The following is an 18,871-nucleotide window of genomic DNA, read 5'->3' as shown; positions in this document are numbered from 1 at the left end:
AAGCATCTTCTACCCCTGTCTGAGGGATTTAGTTTTCCTTTTCCTGAAGAATCATATTGGCCTCCATTGAGATAGCTGCTTGCAAGTACTGCTGATTCTCCTCAGGACCTAACCCTGCTCTCTTTGCTGCTAGACCTATAACTAAATTCAACTCAAACAGACCCCAAAGGGTGAGGTATAAAATATGACTCATAAGCTGTCACATCACAAGGACTACAGGATATTTCCCATTTATATAGATTTATATAGATCGAATCCTGGGGAATATGTATGGGGATGTGGGATTAGCATAGAAGGAATGTAAAGTTGGATGGGGCCAAGTTTATTGATATGGGCTTACTAAGCAGAGCTTCTGGATTCACTTTTTTCTTAGAGGCTTAGAAGGCCTCTAACAGTTGGTTTGGTTGGGTAGCTGAAACATGGACCCAAGGTTAGCCCCCACTAAATGAAGTTGAAATGCTAGAACTTCCTTGGTATGCTGAAGACAAAGGTATCCAAAGACTTAGAAGATTGGAATGTTGGAGCGCATTTGTCATTTGAGAACTACTCACCAATATCAGAGAACAGACCTTTCACCACGGCTGTGAAAAGTAAGTGTGCAAGGGGAGCCCAGCATCCTTGAAGAGCTCTGTGGTTGCTCTTCTCTATAGGTCAGAAATTACAGTGGGAACTGCTGCCATCAAACTGAGATCCCTAAGTGCAATGGAAATAATATCAAACTGGGATTCTGCAGAGGCACAGGTCAAATGACAACACTTCATCACCATATATTAGGTGGATGTGGTTACTGCAAAGGTGTTGGGAGCCAGAGCGGTATTTAGAACAGTCTGACTTGCAGACTTGGTGTTGGCCATAGGTCTCTAGAAAAGAGATCGTAGAGTCTCTAGAAAAGAAATAGCTGGGAAGCATACTGAATTCTCACTTGATCTGTTTACACAGAAAAATTATAAGTATACTGAACAGAGATCTAGTTGAATCACCAAATCGAGAGTCACGCTGCTCAGTTGATTCCTAGATGTGAGCCACTTTAACAGGGCCAGACCCCTTGATGAAGGAAAAGCCATGTTCTGTAAAGAAAACCCTGTTACATTGCCAAAAATGGATTGTTCATTTTTCTCCCAGTCTTCACCAAGAGGACCTGCAGCCATTACCACATTACTGTGTGACTATATGGGAGAAAAGAAAATAAACACATTTTTGAGGATTGTTGGACACCCATTCTGAACTGACACTAATTCCAGGACACCCACGTCCTGATTCAAGTGGCCTGTTTGCCTGTGAGAAGACAGAGATGGATCTTGGAGAATGACCATAAATTATCATAAACATAATCAGGTGGTGATTCCAATTATGATGGCTGTTCCAGATATCATTTTATTGCTTGAGAAAAATCAATACAGAGGGTTGCTGGTTTGCTATTGTTATCAGTTTTAGAAATTGATCCACCTGTATTTTTCAAATCACAGCTCCCATACTTTTGAGGTCTTTAACCTAGAGTATCATTTAGCCTCTGTGTGTCTATTTCACCTTCTGGAAAATGGACTGATAACAGTACCTACTTCGTAGAGTTCCGGTGATGATTAAATAAATGTAGTAAGTGTTACAAAAAACGTTAGCTCTGGCTCTTTGTGACAACTGTCACTATTTTCATCCATGCAAGAAAACAGTTGAAGGTGAGAAAATAACTGAAGAATGGAGGCAAAATAGTGGCAAAGTTTTTGGAGATATGTCAGCCATAGCCATAGTTGGAAGTCTTTACTGCCTGTCTTGATGAAATTAGATTGGCCCGGTGCCTCCGCAGATTCTGTTGTTGCTAAAGGGGAGCTCCCGATGCCTGTTTTTAATTCAATGCCTTCTGTTATTTCTTTGACCCCTTCTTTCCTCTAAGGCTCCAGACCACAGGAGTTAGGTCCAAAGGTATAAATTCTGGGAGAAGAGTTGTGACTTAGCAAGGAAATACCTTGCACCTCACCAAAAGAGAAGCTCTCTCCCCTTCCTCCCTCCTTACTTTAAGCATCCCTAGTAGAGAAAAGCCAAATAAGTCTCCAGACATTTCAGACAAGAGTATGTCACTCTTTGTTGAAAACAATTCCCAGCCCCCAGCTGTGGATGCCTTTGTCTCCCAGCTTCCCTGCCTATTAAACACATGACAGCACATTGACTAATTGCTGGGAAATGAGGCCCTGAAGAATCTATTTCAAAAGAACCTGCAGCAAGATTGTCAAGAAGAGAGCTAGCTGGGAGTGAGATGGGTGGCCAGGACTGGGGGGCTGGGAACATGGCCCCACTGGCAGGGATTCTTCTGGCTGCTGAGGAACCAAGCCCAGGGACCAACTGTCAAAGACACTTGGAATTCACAGCTGGGATTTGGGAGGTCATGGATCTGGCCTCCTCCCCTCTGAGCAGAAGCCAGTAAGCACACATCTGTCCTTTCCTCTCCTATTCAAGACTCCATTCCTCTCAGAATTGCCTTGTAACAACACCATGGTCTTGGCCACAGGATAGAAGAATAGAAGTGTCCAGAATCACCTCTTACTGTGCTCTCCAGCCCCCAGCAGCGCCATCCCTCAAACTCAACACTTCTTGTTTGTATTTACAGACTAATAAAACCAAAACCATCCCTCACCATGTTTCCTAAACATTCACTGATCACTATTAATCAGCAAGTTGGTGGTGCTGCTGCTTGCCCCTGTGAGCATTTTGTTAATGGTGGGACAAGACTGTCAAGTGGCCAGCTCAGCTCTGGATGGTGAGGTATGGGTCTTGTCCAGACTGAGGAGGCAAAGGTATCGCCGCAAGCTGTCTGGCACAGAATGGAGATTGCTGGTGTTTGATAATGAGAAATGAGCAGGCCCTGTCTCTGCAAAAAACAGTGTTCAGAGTCTATCCACATGCCCTCCTAACTTTTTTTTATACCAGATGATCTTGGAGACCAAATAGGGTTGAAGGAAACCTCAAGGGTGCAGGAAGACTAGGTAGCCACCTCTACACTGAAGACCTATGCATTTCCCCAGAAGCCAGATCTAGCGATAGATGGCCTACAGTAGCAGGAGTGATTTAAGCTAGGTGATCAGAAGTACTTCCAGGTGCAAAGTGTTGCTAAAACTATTCCAGGGCAGGTTACTAAGGAGAGAAATGTTATGTGTGACTGGAGGATAATTTGCTCCATGTTTATTAGTTTAATCTGCACTATAATTTATATATGTTCATGTACAAGCTTGGGTTTTCTATCAGAACATAAAATGGAGGGAAGCTGGTCCAGTATTTATTTGATGGCTCTTGGTTTCTTCCTCCACTAGAGATCACACACTCCCAGATGCCCAGTCACATGCTGACCAGGCATCACCTAAGTGATCAGATTAGCAGCCATGTCAACAAACCTTTACAAATCAGCCAGGTGTCAAGCCCTGGGTTAGGGTTAGAGGTGGGGGAACCAAGTCCTGGGAATTATAGAGGTTAATCATAGCACAGAAGAGCACATCGTAGGAGCCAAAGATGTGGACCAGCAGGAACTTAGTCATTCAGAAGGAGGTGTCCCAGGGGTCAATCACAGGAGGCTCCATTGGGGGAGTGGAGCTTAAAGACTAGGGAAGGATAGGCATCATGATTGGTTGGTTTTTTGAGGAGGGATTTCAGGCAAGCGCAAGGGGAGGCATTTCGGGGGAAATTAGCATCTCTTCCTAGGAATCTACCTTGAAATAGGTGCCCAGAACCACATGCCTCTTCAAATTTGTCACATGGATGACGTGTCCTCTAATTAGGGACAAGATGAGTTCTTGAAGATGTCCTTTCTGCCTCCCAGAACCTCTCACAGGCCCAAGACAGGGCTCAGTGCATCACCTCACCCCAGCGCCCGCTCCCATGGAGAGCAGGATCAGGAAAGGTACAGTTAGATCAGTTATCTGCAGTAAGATGACATCTGAGCCACCAAGAACAAACAGCAAGCCCAGCTGCCCAGGCCCTCCTGGGCCAGGACCCCCAGAACAAATACAGGACCTTACCTTCTTCCCCAGCAGATCCAGGCCTAACACTTTTATGTGGATAGTAGTTCTTGGGGGACCAAACCTTGAGTCTCCTGGGAGTGAATGAGCCCTCAGGTCTAGAATTAACTGAGGGATCCTTCCTTCACTCTCTATCTCCGTATAGAATTGCAAAGGAACAAGCAGGAACACAGTCAACGTTTCCAGAAAGAAAGAAAGACCTGGTTTAAAGTGTATATGGCATGGTAGTTAGGAATGGAGCCTCTGGGCCCCAAATGTGAAGGTTTCATTCCTAGCTCTGCCATTTATTAGCGTGTGACCTTGTATGCAAAAGAAGCAATGAATTAAAGTTGATCTGCATTCTTATGATCTCACATCCTCATGTAAAAAGTGGGAACAAATAATCTTGTATTCCATAAGTTCATTATAATAAATTTGTATTACTTCTATATAGGTGGGTGGATGGCATAGAGGACCATATGCTTTTTTAGAAAAAGAAATATATGAAATCAAAACAGAAACAAAAAGAGTAATTACTAAATAATACAGATTTGTCTTGTTTAAAAACAAATAATCATAAATAAAATTGGGGACAAAATAATATTAAGACCAACTTCATACGGTTGACCTGAGGAATAAATGAGCCAATCATGTAAAATCTTGGAATGACACCCAGCATGTAAGCACTCAAAAAACCAAAAGGAAAAAAAAGCGCTGGCTATTATTTTTTAAAACTCTTCTGGCAGTGACAGTGTCACCATTCTGTTACAGGAAGGGTTTACAGAAGCAGCTAATTGAAAGGGGGAACTTTGAGACTTATTTTGAAAATGCATTTGCAAAGCCAGAAAGGCTTTGTTCCTTTTTTCAATATTTCTTCATACTTTGAGGGGATAATAGAAATATTTTCTTCATATGGTTCTTAGGAGGATTTAGTAGAATGATACATATAATGTGCTTAGAGAAGTGCCTGGCATTGCGTAAGCACCCAGCTAATGAGGAAGCATTCCCCAATCTGGGTGGCTGGAGAAAATGCTGGAGGTGATGGGGGTGGAGTTTTCCTGGCTGTAGGGAAGCTCTGTTCTGTTCTACAATGAACATAAATCTTCCCTGCTATGGTACAAGACAATTATTTAGACATAAGAACTTCCTGAGAATCAATCAGGGTGGCAGACCTGGGCCAGGTCATTGAGGGAGCTTGCTGCATTTCTTCCCCTGGAGGTGCTCATTGGCCTAGGACCTAAGGGTTCATGTTCATGCCTCCCTGAAGACCAGACAGCATGGCCTCTGGAAGGTGTCCTCGGCCTCAGGACTCAAGCTACAAAGCATCTGAGCTCCTTGAGCAGGCACCTACAGCAAAGACACCTGGTCCACCTGGATCACCTGGACTTAAGGTCAAGAAGAGACACAGGTGTTGGACCATAAAACAAAGAAACCCTAAGGCCCCTTGCTGTCTGGCTGGGAAACACACAGACATATGCTTCCAGCTACTCACCTGCTGTGAGCCTGGCCCTGACCCTCTCCCAGAGAGACTCACAGGAGGCAGGGAGGGCCAGGGGCCTTGGACCACTGGGAAACCCCACTTTATGACAGTAGACAGTTGAACACATTATGCTGCCTCAGAAAACAGCGGTGAAACAGCAGGGCCAAGCTCAACATGTTTTACCTCATGGATCCCAAAGTGGGCATAGGAGTCGAAGTAATAATCTCTCGAGGTCATCTCCTCTGGGTTCAGCAGCTTGGACATCTTACCCCGTCCTGGGCAGCTGGGTTGAGTGGACACATGATGGACACATTGCACAGGCTTGGTTGGGACGACGGGTTGAGGGGGTTGCGGGGGGGAACTGCTCACCTGAGGGGAAGAGAAGGGACCTAGTGTCAACAGTTGCAACAAGGTCCTGCCCTCTGAGGTGATGCCCCTCCTTCCTTCCCTTCCCTGAGCCCTGAGGCTCCAGTCGGCCACAGCAGTCACTCCTAAGGGGCAGATGGACTCTTCCAGCTTTTTGGGATGCCGACTGATGACTATGATTTGTGGAGAGGTGCCATGCTACTGAGGAGCCAAAAAGACCTCAATTTAACCCAATTCTATCACTTACTAGTCAGGTGATCTGAGCCAGTCTAGGCCTCAGTTTCCATATCTGTTAAATGAAGACAATAGGTAAATAGTGAACTTATAGGCAAATAGTGAACACTATTCACTATAGAAAAGGAAGAGATGTATAGCATCACATAGCATGGTGGCTGGAGTATAGATTCCAGAGCCAGTCTGCCAAAACTGGAACCCGAGCTCTGCCACTTAGGAGCTATGCAACCAACCTTGGGCAAACTTATTAACCACTCAGTGCCTTGCTTTCACCATCCCTCAAATGGGAATAAAATTATTCCATCGTCCTAGAGTCATCCTGAGGATCAGATAGTTGGTTTGTGAAGTGCTTAAAAAAGGGCCTAGCACATAATAGTTATTTGTTAAACTGAATCCCACCTGCACCCTTAGGAAGATTGAGTCCCTGGGCTTCTCTCTAGCAGGCAGCACTTATCCCCCCAAAATGTAGGCCTCTTAGGTTCTGGGGCCTCACACTTGTTGTCTTCCCTACTGATTTCTGTGAACTGTACTCGGAACTTCCGCAGAAGTTTACTCTGAACTTTGAATACTCACGCTGATGGTGTGGCCTCCTGCCTGCACCTGATCAAGCACTGCTCTTTCTGAGTTCCTAATCCTGCCCCTCTCTACACCCCACTACTGCTGCCCGTCACTGGACAGCCTCTCCTCCTTCACAGGCTAAAGGAGGAGGGAGAAGGAGAGGAAGTTCAGAGAGTTTTGTGGCCCAAAAAGTTCGGCTTGACTGCAGACATGTAGTCATCCCAGGAGAAGAAATTTCTTTCCCTAGAGCGTAGGAATCCAGGTGTGCACAGCACAGTAGAAGCCTCAAAGCAGGGAAGAAATGTAAAATATAGAGAAGCAGTATTATCCAGTCCTTCGGGACTCCTGGATCCATCTGCCTCTAGTAAAATTAGAAATAGATATTGAAAGGCAGGTGTTACGGTGTAAAGTGTAAATCCTGAGGCCACACTGCCTGGCTTTGAAACACAACCCTGCTACTTAGTCGCTGACAAATGACCTTCAGAAGTCATTTCTCTTCATGTGTCTCAGTCTCCCCCCTCCATAAAATAGACTTCATAATCAAACCCCTCTGAGAGAGCAGTTAAGAAGTTTGGGTGAGTCCATATATGTGAAGCATTTAGAACAGCACCTGGTAATAGTAAGCCCTAATATTATTATTACCATTATCATGATTATTCCAATTACATAAACATGTCTCTGTTTCATGCCTCTATTTTCTCATTTGTAAGCTTGAATCAGCTCAGACTTATTAACCTCCTTCCCAACAAGGCAAATAGGGAAGCCCTAGGACAGAGCAAGATCGAGAACCTCAAGCGATTCCATCTCTCCATTGTGCTGTGTGTACAGTCCCCAAACTGCCCTGTGTCCTGGGCTAGAGGGGACGGAGCTCAGGAGAGTGTGATGGTCCCATTTTCCTGGTGTATCTAGGCTACAGCCTCTGGGAAATAAGCAGACTTCCCAGTTTAGCAACATCAGATTTAAGGTCGGCGAGATCCTGGCTGGCTGGCAGAGGCAATTGGGGCTGCCTTATTAGAATGCAGCAGGTGTGCCCACCCTCAGCTTGGGATGTTGGTCACGGTCTCTGGGAGGCTAAAAATAGACTGTGTCAATTGCATACTCCCATGCTGGCTGCAGAGTCACCTCTAAAGCTAAAGAAGGCTCCATGCATAAAGCTGACCCCAATCTTGACTCTATTTAAATATATTAAAGGGAGAAAAAGTCAGGCAGCATGCATCGTCAGGGTCACAGAAGCCTCCTGCACTCCTTAGCTGCCATTCAATCTGATTCCAAGGTTTCTTTCTTACAAGGTCTCTGAGATTCCTTTCTCAGCTGCCAACTTACAAAGTATCTACCATGTACCATGCATTGCAATCATGAGGCAAAGGGTTAAGTGGATTTAGGGGGCCATTTACCTCAATAACCACAAGTCAAACCATGAAGACAAAGAGGTGACTGTGGCCCAGTCCCTGGTCCCAAAGGCTGTTAGTCTGGCTCAGCCTCTGGCAGAGGGGACTAACACTCTGCCCATTAGCTAATTAAGTGTGTCCTGTCCCAGGAGGCTGGGAGTAGGGTGCGAAATGGCTGTAGCCCATGATGTCCAGGTGTTCAGCTACCTAGGGTGTTGCTTTTCATTCCATCAATATCTACTGAACATCAGCTGTGGCAAGGCACTGTGCAGGTTCTGTGGAAGAATGGAGACATAGAAGAGTGCCCTCAAAGGACTTTCCTTACTGGTTGGAATGTAAACCTTAAAAGTCTCTACTTGGATGATGGAATAGGATTTGTTTTACAAGAGAAGCTCGAGCAAATTGTTCTGGAGGTTTCAAAGAGAAAGCCCTTTAAAGAATCAGAAAAGCTTGAGACAGCTGGCAGTGGGGTAGGTGGGGAGCTTTCTGAATGGATTTTTAGTAGGTGGAAATGGTGGGAGGGAATTCTAGGAGGGGATGGCTGGAGCAACAAGGTAAAGGGGCAGGCAGGAAAGCTGTGAGCTTGTTTGAGGAGTAACTTGGCCCAGATAGTGGGAGATTCCACTGAATGGAAATTAAGGCCAGGCTAAAAGGTTGTAATTAAATACACGACAATGGGGAGCTGTTGGTGGTTTGTAACCAGAGTCCCATGCTTGAGCTCTGTTTTAGGAAGATTAATGTGGTGGTGATGTGCAGGAGGGGCAAGGAGGAGAAATGACAAGTCAAGGGACTGGGGTAGGGGAACCAAGGTATGAACTTATGAGGCCATTTCCAAGGTCCAGTCAAGAAATAGAGAACAGGAACTACCATTCTCCTGCCAGAGAATTACAGAACTACATTGTGGCCCACCTGCCAGAGAAACTGTAGAAATCAAATCTCCATAGAGATTGCCTACTTGTTGGCAACTAACAGGATATAGAGGAAAAGAGAAAGATTGGAACCCAAGATGACCTCAACACTTTAAGCCTGGATGACCAGGAAAACTGTGCTGATATTAATAGGAATAAGCAAGTCAGCAGGATGAGCAGGTGGGGTGAGAGGAGGGAATAATGAATTTCCACTTGGATTTGTGAAGTTTGAAACATCACTGAGTCATATAAGAAAAGATGTCTAGCAAGCAGAAAGTAGTGCAATCTCAGTCAACAAATAACATAAATAGAATTGAAAGGCAAATTATAAACTGAGAAGTACATTTCTAACATAGATGGATAAAAGTAAATATCCTTAATATGCAGAAAGCTCTTATAAATCAATGAGAGGAAAGCAAGCATCCCCCACTTAGCATTGGACAAAGGATCTTATGGTCAATTCACATGAAAATAAACGCAAATGGCAAATGAATGTGTGGCAAACATATTTGGCCTCTGGAAACCAGATAGCTTCAAAATATGACAAAAATTATCATTTTTAATTACCAAATAAGCCTGACTCCTCCCACAACTATGAACGCACTGCATTTGTAAGGGCTACAGAAAAAGAGGTACTTGTATATAGTTCTAACAAGGATTTTTTCTGGAAGGCAGTTTGATAAAAATGCATTAAAAGTCTTTAAAAGCACAAATCTTTAAACCCAATAATTACTTTTTTTAGAATTCAGCCTGAGGAAAGAATCATGGCAGACAATGTAAAAATAGGAGTCAACCTAGAGGTTCCACGAAACAAAATTGATTATGTAAACTAGGGTACATCCATGTAACAGAATGCTATATAACCACTTATGATGTTGTGGAAGAGTGTTTAATAAAAAAAAATATGATCACTATAAACTGTGGGTTGAGGAGAAAAAGTGGGAGAAGAATAGACAGCATGATCACATTTTTCTTTAGATTTTATTTATTTATTTATTTATTTATTTATTTATTTATTTATTTATGAGAGACAGAGAGAGAGAGACAGAGGCAGAGACACAGGGAGAGGGAGAAGCAGGCTCCATGCAGGGAGCCCCATGCGGGATTCGATTCCCGGTCTCTAGGATCACACCCTGGGCTGAAAGCGGTGCTAAACTGATGGGCCACCGGGCTGCCCCGCATGATCATATTTTTAAAATTAAAATATTTTCATGCCTGTGTTAAGAGGGGAGTCTCAAGGATGTCACCAGAATTGGTGGCAATTATGACAGGGTGTCAGATTGTAAACGGTTAATTCTTTCCTTTCTTGTGCTTGTTGCTACTTTCTAAAATGTATGCCATTAACACGTACTACTACTTTTGAAAAGAGCAAAACTTAATAATGTTAGCAAAAAAAAAAAAAAAAAAAAGAAGAAGAAGAAGGTGATCCCAGACCTCTGGAAAGAAGGTGAGACTGGCACTCTGGATGGAAACCATCTGCTCAGAGACAGGCTAAGGGGCTCCTTGGAAGAGACATCCAGGAAAGGAGGTAGAGGGGAATGAGGTTGGACCAGGGAGAAGAGGTTTCTGGCTTGTTGGAGGCACCAGGGGACCTGGGGGGAGAGGCTTAGGGAGGATGTGTCCTCATCCCTCCAGTTCTGACTGCCCCTCCTCTGAGGACGTGCAAAACAAGCATTGCACTCCAGTGGCCACTCAACAGCACCAAAACAAAGACAACCTCTATCTAGCCTCACTTTTCCAGAAGGACACTGTATTAAGAGGCTGTGCAATCACTTCTAACACTGAAGAAGGCTCCATCCATGAAGCTGACTCCAATCTTGACTCTATTTAAAGACGCTGTTAAGAAGGAGTGTCTGAATGGCTCAGATGGTTAAGCTTCTGCCTTTGTCTCAGGTCATGAACCCAGGATCCTAGGATCAAGCCGCACATCAGGCTCCCTACTCAGTGGGTAACCTGCTTCTCTCTCTCCCTCTACCTGCTGCTTCCCCTGCTTATTCATATTCTCTCTCTCTCTCTCCCCCTCTCTCTCTGTCAAATAAATAAATAAAATCTTTAAAAAAATAAAGCTATTAAGAAGAGAAAAAGTCCTAGCTGGTCCAGGCAACATACATAATTAGAATTCCCAGGGCCTCCTGCACCCCTTAGTTCTGATTCCAAGGTTCCCTGTTCCACAGGGATCCTTGAGATTCTTTCCTCAGCTGCCAACTTAGGAAGTATGTACCATGCATTGCATTCATAAGGCTAGGGGGTGAATGGACTGAGGGTTCATTCACCTCAATAACAACAGGTCAAATCACAAGGACAAAGAGGCAACTATGGCCCAGTCCCTGTTCCCAAAGGCTGTCAGCCTGGCTCAGCCTCTTGCAGAGTAGACTTCCACTCTTCCCATTAGCCAATTGGTGTGCCTTGTCCCAGGAGGCTGGGAGTAGGGTGGGAAATGGCAGTGGCCCGTGATCCCCAAGCATTCAGCTACCTGGGGTGTTGCTTTTCTTTCCATCAATACCTACTGAACATCAGCTGTGGCAAGGCACTGTGCAGGTTCTGTAGAAGAAAAGAGGTGTATACAAACCCTCTAGGTTCCCACATAGGCATATTGGAACCAGTATAGGAATCCAGATGTTTCTGAGGAAGCTATTAAAGTTTGTTCAACCACAATGGAAGGTTTCTTGGAGGGGTTCTGAAAACCCAGGCTTTGGCACATCTGCCTACCCTCTGTGCCCTGGAAATACTTGAGCAATGTAGGGGGTGGGTCTTGGACTTGGTCTTATCTGGAAAGTCAGAAGCCCTGACTTCTCCATAGGCCAACCAGAGGCTCTGGGCAAAGGCAGTCCTCAAACTTCAACTCATATTGTGTATATATATTGGCTGAGAGGGCAGACAAGGGTTAGGATTACAGTGTGAGATAGAGGCCAAACTGCACAATCCCAGCCCCTCCACACAGCTGTGTCTATCACAGCCCCAATTTTCTCCCTGTGCACAAGTTCCTTCCCACTAGACATTTTCACCCTTCTATGCAGCATAGAGACTCAGCCCTGCCTTCTCTGCTCTGCCCTGTTGTCTGGTGCTGGCAACTATTCCTGCATCATTGTCTCCATCCTTGACACAGTGGGATACTTGGTGCTGCAATGAGTACAGGCAGCCCTGCATTGCTCTCCCACCTCCTCCAAAAGGCCTCAGGCTCAGGGCACTGCTATTTGCATAATAGCATGTTGCTGGATTTCCTGATCTTTTGAGACTCACCTGTCACTGTCAGGATTTGTGATTTTGTCTTCTACTCTTAGTGCCAACTGCTGATTGGGACTCTGCAGACACTGTGACCTGCCTCCAGGCCTGGTCTTTCCCAAGGCATCTTCAACAGTTTTTCTCCCCAGCAAATCAGCTATGATCTTCCTAGCCCACCCTATTCTGCTGGGGTGGATGGGCCCAGGCTCCACTAAATGCTGAGATAAGATACACCAAAGCTGAAGACCAAAAAGAGGATGGCTTCCTGAAGAAGTGCTGTTTGAGCTGGTCCTCAAAGAGTGAGGGGGGGGGCAGGTGTGGAGATTCAGGGAGAGCATTTTTTTTTAACCTAACTCACTTCCAACTGAAAATAAGAGTAGATGTTAGATGATAAGATGATGATGATGATGATGATGATGATGATGATAATGATGATGGTGATCCCTAACACTGATTGAGGGCTAGGCACTGTGCTAAGCCTTTTAAGAACACCATCTCATAAAATTCTCATAGTAATTCAACAAAGCGCTGAAATTTACAAAGAATTGATGCTCAAAAAAATTCAGTCAGAGCTCATAAGTAATGAAGCAAGGGTGTAAACCGATATCCATCAGACAGACACCAAAGTCACACCCTTGACATTGATGCTATGGTTAGTTTAGTTTGGTCACATCTAGCTTAGTTGAGCTACTTCTAGGAGCTCTGTGCTTAGGAAGAGGTGGCAAAGCTGGCTCAGATAGGAAGCTCAGGCTTGGGGGCAGAAAAAGGGTCAATAGGTAATGACTGAAAAGAAGAAAGAGCCCTGAGGAAGGTAGGCAGAGGTGGGTACCTCTCCAAGGTAACTGAGTTTAAAAGAGAGCAAACAGTAAACTCCAGTTTGTAGAAGGAAGAGCTGAAGCCCACATAAGGAAGAGAATGTATCTAGGGTCACACAGGCAAATCCAGAACTGGAACCTCTAAGAAAATAGAGAAGGGATGGGTGGATGGGAGGGGGCTAGGGAGAGGGAAAAGAGGTCTTAAGGAAGGAGGGAGGAGGTAAAGGAAATATAATGGAATAGTTAGGCAGCAGGGGGCAGAGAAAAGCCAGCACTTTCTGCACCAGGCAGCTGAAGCTAACCCAAGCCCATTGGGTTATAAATGGCTCTTACTGGCACCAGCCCAAGCTGTAAAAACGATTTTTCTGAGAACAAGAGGCTCCACTGGAGGAGCCAAATCCGCTCTGTTTTCCAAATGTCAAGAGAGCTTTTTCTGACCTGAGTCTTCTGTCCTCAGCAGCAGCCTGCCTGGCTTGAGGTCCCATGGAGGGGACAGAAAGGTGACTGCAAAGAGTGGACCACCCAGGTGGGCAGAGGAGGGTGTGGGAGGAGGGGTAACTCCCTTGCCACAGGTCTCACCATATCTTTTTTCCCAGATGCCTTTGTCCCTCACCTTCCTCTAGTCTGTGCTCACATCTGGCCCCTGCCCACATTCACCCTCAGACACTCATCACACCCTTTCTTCATCCTGATGTTTACACACAAGACTGATCATGTGGTCCATATAGTTGATAATCACCTGGTGTGAGCTTTTCCAGCACCATCTGTCTGCCTTGAGATAGAGACCAGAGCTTTAACTGAAAGGAGAAAATCCTAATGGCAGAATGTCAGGCAACAGCGAGGCAAGCAAGGGCTCTGTTGGGCATGTGGACCTCTCCTATTGTCCAAGATCACATCAAAACTATAGTTTTCATGTCTACCACTGGACAAAGAAAACCCTAGTTCCACCCTCATAGCTACTCTTCCACAGCCATGTTTCCTATCATCTGGGCTGAAGATGAGTCCCAGCAGAGCAATGTCAAAGTCAGCCTCCCCAGACAAAGTGCTATGCTAGAGTACATAGCCCCAGCTTACGGTTTCTCACTCTGGGAGTCAGAAACTTGCAAGTCTGGGGGATGGGGAGAAGCATCTGGATGCTGCTGGTTCCACAAGACTGTGTATTGTCTTCCTGTACATGGCCCTCCAGGGCACTCTGGCCTGTACATTTGTCAACCATCATCCTCATATCCCTCACTAGAGTTGGCTCTTTAAGGGCATAGACTCTTTCTAGACCCCCCTCAGGAAAGGCCAAGCACTGATGCATATCACACAGAGTGCCAGCTGTTGTCACCCACTGGGATCATCCTGTTTTATAGTGTGCCTACTATGATTGGCATCTTGGCAGAACCCATCTTCACATGCTTTATTACTTTTGACTCAAGTTCCCTCCAAAGCTGTCCTCCATGGAATCCCCTTCCTCAGGTCCTGCCACCCATTATTCTCAGTTCCCACTTTCCTCCTGAAGAATGCTTTGCACTGGGGAATGTTGCCAGGACACTTGCCTGAGCCAGGGCTTATCGAGGGGTTTAAAACAGTTTCTCAATGTCTAGTCCCCAGACCACCACTAGCAGCATCTCCTGGAAACTTGTAAGAAATGCAAATTCTTAGCCTTTACCAGAAACCACTGAATCATAATCTCTGTGGTAGGGTTTAGCAATCTGTTCCAACAAACCTCCATGTGATTCTGATGTATCACAGAGTTTGAGCTCCACTGGTCTAGAGCTACATTTTTCTGCATTGTATTTTCCACAGAATAGATACTCCTAGAAAAGGGGTTGCATGGCCAAGTAAATTTGGACAAATAAGCTAAAGAGAGTTTCTTTCTCCCTGTCCCCAGCTTTATTGAGATACAATTGACATAAAATATATAAGTTTAAGGTACAACATAATGATTTGATATATATTTATACTGAAAAATGTAAAGAGATTTCTTTAATTCCAATACTTTTAAACTTTTAATTTGCTTAAAACAAATCGTGGATCTTCAAGAAGGAATTACGGTGTCTATTGCTATGAAACTTATGGCTGCGACATCCTTTTTTTCCTGAGAGATCTATAAACATCTCTAGAAATTAATGTTCTGAGGAAACCATCTGTGGGACTCTGATTTAGGACCCTGTTTCTCTATTAAAATCTGCATCAGCCACCTTGGGATGGGTCTCAGGCCCCACTCCAGACCAGTGGAGTTAGAGTCTGTGGGGGTGAGACCCAACAAGCTGTACATTTAACGAACTCCCCCGCAGTGATACCTATGAGATCCTGGTCCAGACAGACCTGAGGACAGCTACCTGCCTTCTCCATTACTCTCTGACCTTTAATGCAGCTCCCAGGGCTGGCCTGGCATAGCCTGTGATACTCCAAACAATGTCAGGGCTGGGCCTCGGACACTTGGACCAGAGGCAGAATAGTTTGCAGAAATCACCTTAGCTCCCACAGTGAAAGAGCTGGAATTGTGTGTGTAGCTGTGCCATCTTTAGGCTAGGTGGCCTTGGGCCAGTCCCTAACTTGCTGTCATTGCCGGGGTCACAATGTGCCTCACCTCCGAAGGCAGTCCTCGGCAGCTGTGCACTGTGTCTGGGTGCTTCCCATCAGCCCCTGGCTGTCTCTTTGTGGTACAACAGCAGCGCCTGCTTCAAATCAAAATGGCATTGCACCCACACGGCACTCCCTCTGTCTCTTGGATCAGTAACTGCTGGGAAGGAATCTATTGGATTTGTTGGGCCTGACCTATTTTTTAAATAAACTGGGGCTGTTTTCCAGCTATTAGTCGCTTTTCTCGCAAGCCTCCACATATTAAATTCTCTTCTTATATCCTCAGATATTTGGCTGCAAGAGATGTCAGGTTAATTGGATGCTTGGCTCCTGGCTCTTCCTCCTTAATGGTCTTAAAAAGCAGACTCCCCTCTACCCCACCCCACTTCCTCCCTTTTCCCTCCCCAAAGCAACAAGAGCCTTTTTCTCTCCTTTGACTTGAAAGAGGTCACCAAGCACTTGGCTTCCTTCTCCGCTTTCCTGTACGGGCACATGTCCAGAAAGACACAGCCAATGTCCTCACGCCTACACCTCACTCAGAGTTGGACTAAGCTGGAGTTTCATATTTGGGTCAAATTGTCGTGTAGGACTTGAGCTGGATTTGTGGTTCCCCATCTCAGGCTGGGTCATCCATGGAGGCAGAGGGTAACAGGCAGAGGTCGTATAAATAGAACATCTGTGGGTTCAGGTCTTGGTTTTTTCTTGTCCTATTCAGGTCACTATGCAAAAGCAATTTAACCTTTCCTACCTTCAGTTTTCTTTACTGTCAGATGACAACAATTAAGTGTCCTCCTTCTTTCACGAGCCTACTGTGATGATGGAAAGATGCTGAGTATGTAAATATTCAGAGGAAATTCTAAAGTCTGGTAAAGGAGCATGAGACTTCCATCTGTGGCAATCTGAATCTCTGCCTTTATGCTATTTTGGGATGTTCTCTGGGCTCATCTCTGGCACTAGATACAGTGGCTTTGGCTACCCTTAGTGTTTTGTTCTTCTGCCTGCCTGACTCTGGTCCCCCTCTCCACATTGTCCACTCTCTAGGTTCTATTCTCCTCCCCTTCCTGGGAGCTTTCTGAGTATTGTGCATTGCTATCTTCAGGAACATGGCCATCGTGGAAAGTCAGTCATTTTTTCCAGCCCCTGACACCTGGTCTCTTCTACTTCTATTCTGAGCTCGTATGGCATCTGCTAGTCCAAAGCCACTGGTTACATTCTGTGTTGTTTTGTTGACAAATGGTCTCACAATTGTAGGTGTTGCTTCCACAACCAAGAAGTAAATTCTTTCAGATCAGTAACCATATCCTATGTGTAAACTATGTGTTACAGTTTCTCCTCTAATACTTGGCATTGAGCTGGGGCTTAATAAAGATGTGTTGGTTACAGTATCCTTACACTTCAATTGGGTCGATGTTGCCCTTCATAAATATATTATGAAAGTAGAGTGAAGGAGGCTTCTTCCCACCATGTCAGTAGAGACATTTCATTCCCCTTGAAAGGGTGGAGAGATAGCAGGAAGAAACAAACTGAGAAAAATAATTATTAGAATCTTAATAATACTCAACACTCCTTGGAGGGTTCAGTGGTACTCCAAATGTCTTTATCAAGAAGTGTCTTATCTCCTGAGATTTCTAGGAGAAGAAAATATCTTTCAAATATAGAATGGATTTACTAAGCACCCATAATTCCATCTGTACAGACTACAAGTGGTTTCAAGTACAGATTCAAGCATGGCTGTTAGACATTTTCCCAACAATCTCTTCACACCAAGTAGTGCAAGGCCAGAACTGCAGGTAATGATACTGTGGCTCAGGGAAGCCGACTGATGGATTCAGCCTGTGTAGCATAGCTGGTCTGAATCCCAGAGCTGACCCTCATGCCTCAGGCTCCATCATCTGACTGGTAAGCTCATGGCTGAAGAAAAGTGAGCTACAGAGTCATACACTGGAAGGAAAATCATAAGATTCTCATCTAGTTTCTCTGGACCCCTCCAGACACTTTCTATCTAGCAAATCCATTTACTCCAAATAAATGTATTTCCACCCAGATCCTGAGCAGAAGTGACTGACTCCTTTAATCAGAGATGCTGATGCAAGTTTGTATGGGAAATACTGGCATTAGTATTAGAAAGTTAGAAAGAGGACTGTGTCAGCCATCTGGTTTATATTTGGTCACTACCTCAAAGATGGCCTCAAATTGGCCAATGACAGATTCCAGGAATCTGGGTTTTTAAAAGCACTCCCAGGAAATGCCCATGATCAGACAAAAAGCCAGACAAAACATAAGAAATAACAATTTTCAAGACATTGAACACCAGGGAAAGAAAAACTGTATCCCTGAGATGGCAAACAAAAAAAAATGAATCCCATAATGGCCCAGCTTATTGCCTAGTGTGAGTATCCAGGCTGCAAGTGTAGGGAGTGGAAATCCAGCTGGCAATCTGTCTTAGTGGAAGAAATGGAAGTGAGACTCTGGAGATAGCAGGGCACTGAGAGTTTGCAAGGCTAAAATATTGGAGGGTAGAAGACTATGGGGGGAGGGGGGGCGGTGTGTGGAGCAGGGAGCAAAGGAGGAGGGGCTTTGGAGACCTGAAGAGAATCTCCTTCAAGCCTTCAACTGACATGCATCAACCCGTACATGTGAAGAAACTATGTGATGCCAGGAAAAGGACTACTGCGAAGACAGAGGGACTGATTTATGGTTCTCACACAGGGACAGGAACACTTTTTGTCCCCCTAAGCCAGAAAACCATAATTCATGAATATGCACAAAAGATTGTTTTTCCCTTAGTGGTGGAAATTAGCCCTAGACTAAAGACTGCTTTAATCCATCGAACAAAGCTTAAAAGCAAGACCTGAAGGGGTTAAGCTGTTCAAATAATTTAACTGCATCCCAGAACAAAGCCTAGAAATACAATATATCAGAAAAATACCCAGTACCCAACAATATCCCAAGGTCTGGATTACACAATGTTTGCCATTCAGTCAAAAATTATCAGACTTACCAAAGAAGTGAGAAGATACTATCTATAATGAGAAAAAAAGCCAATCACATGAAATCAACCCAGAGAGGACATAGATGACAGAATTGGTAGAATAGGTCGTTAAAATTGTTATTGTAATTATTTCATATGTCCAAGAAACTAGATGAAAAATTAAACCTAATAAGTAGAGACATGAAAGATAGAGAAATGACCCAAATTGAACTTCTAGACATAAAAATTATGTGATGAAAAATATACTGGATTAGGTTAATAGTAGATTAGACATTATAGAATAATGTATTGGTGAATCTGACATAAGGCAATAAACACTATCCAAAATAAAACACAAAGAGAAAAAAAAAAGACTGA

The 18,871-nt window shown here is 44.6% G+C and overlaps 1 protein-coding gene across 14 annotated transcripts in view; it reads right to left on the bottom strand.

Moving 5' to 3' along the window:
* PRMT8 (protein arginine methyltransferase 8) overlaps positions 1-18,871 on the bottom strand; it is a 104,468-nt gene that overhangs the window by 48,817 nt on the left and 36,780 nt on the right. For 13 of the 14 annotated variants that reach the window (XM_038576496.1, XM_038576501.1, XM_038576502.1 and 10 more), the window contains one exon: positions 5,644-5,829. In XM_038576496.1, the coding sequence (XP_038432424.1) occupies positions 5,644-5,829 (186 nt within the window). Of the gene's footprint in view, positions 1-5,643; positions 5,830-6,073; positions 6,093-18,871 lie in introns of those variants that run through there. The other variant, XM_038576508.1, reaches the window with a different exon arrangement.

Source organism: Canis lupus, chromosome 27, assembly GCF_011100685.1.
Source record: "Canis lupus familiaris isolate Mischka breed German Shepherd chromosome 27, alternate assembly UU_Cfam_GSD_1.0, whole genome shotgun sequence".
Lineage (NCBI taxonomy): Eukaryota > Metazoa > Chordata > Mammalia > Carnivora > Canidae > Canis > Canis lupus.
The sequence above is the reverse complement of the archived record's forward strand: the minus strand, read 5'-3'. Positions and strand labels throughout refer to the sequence as shown.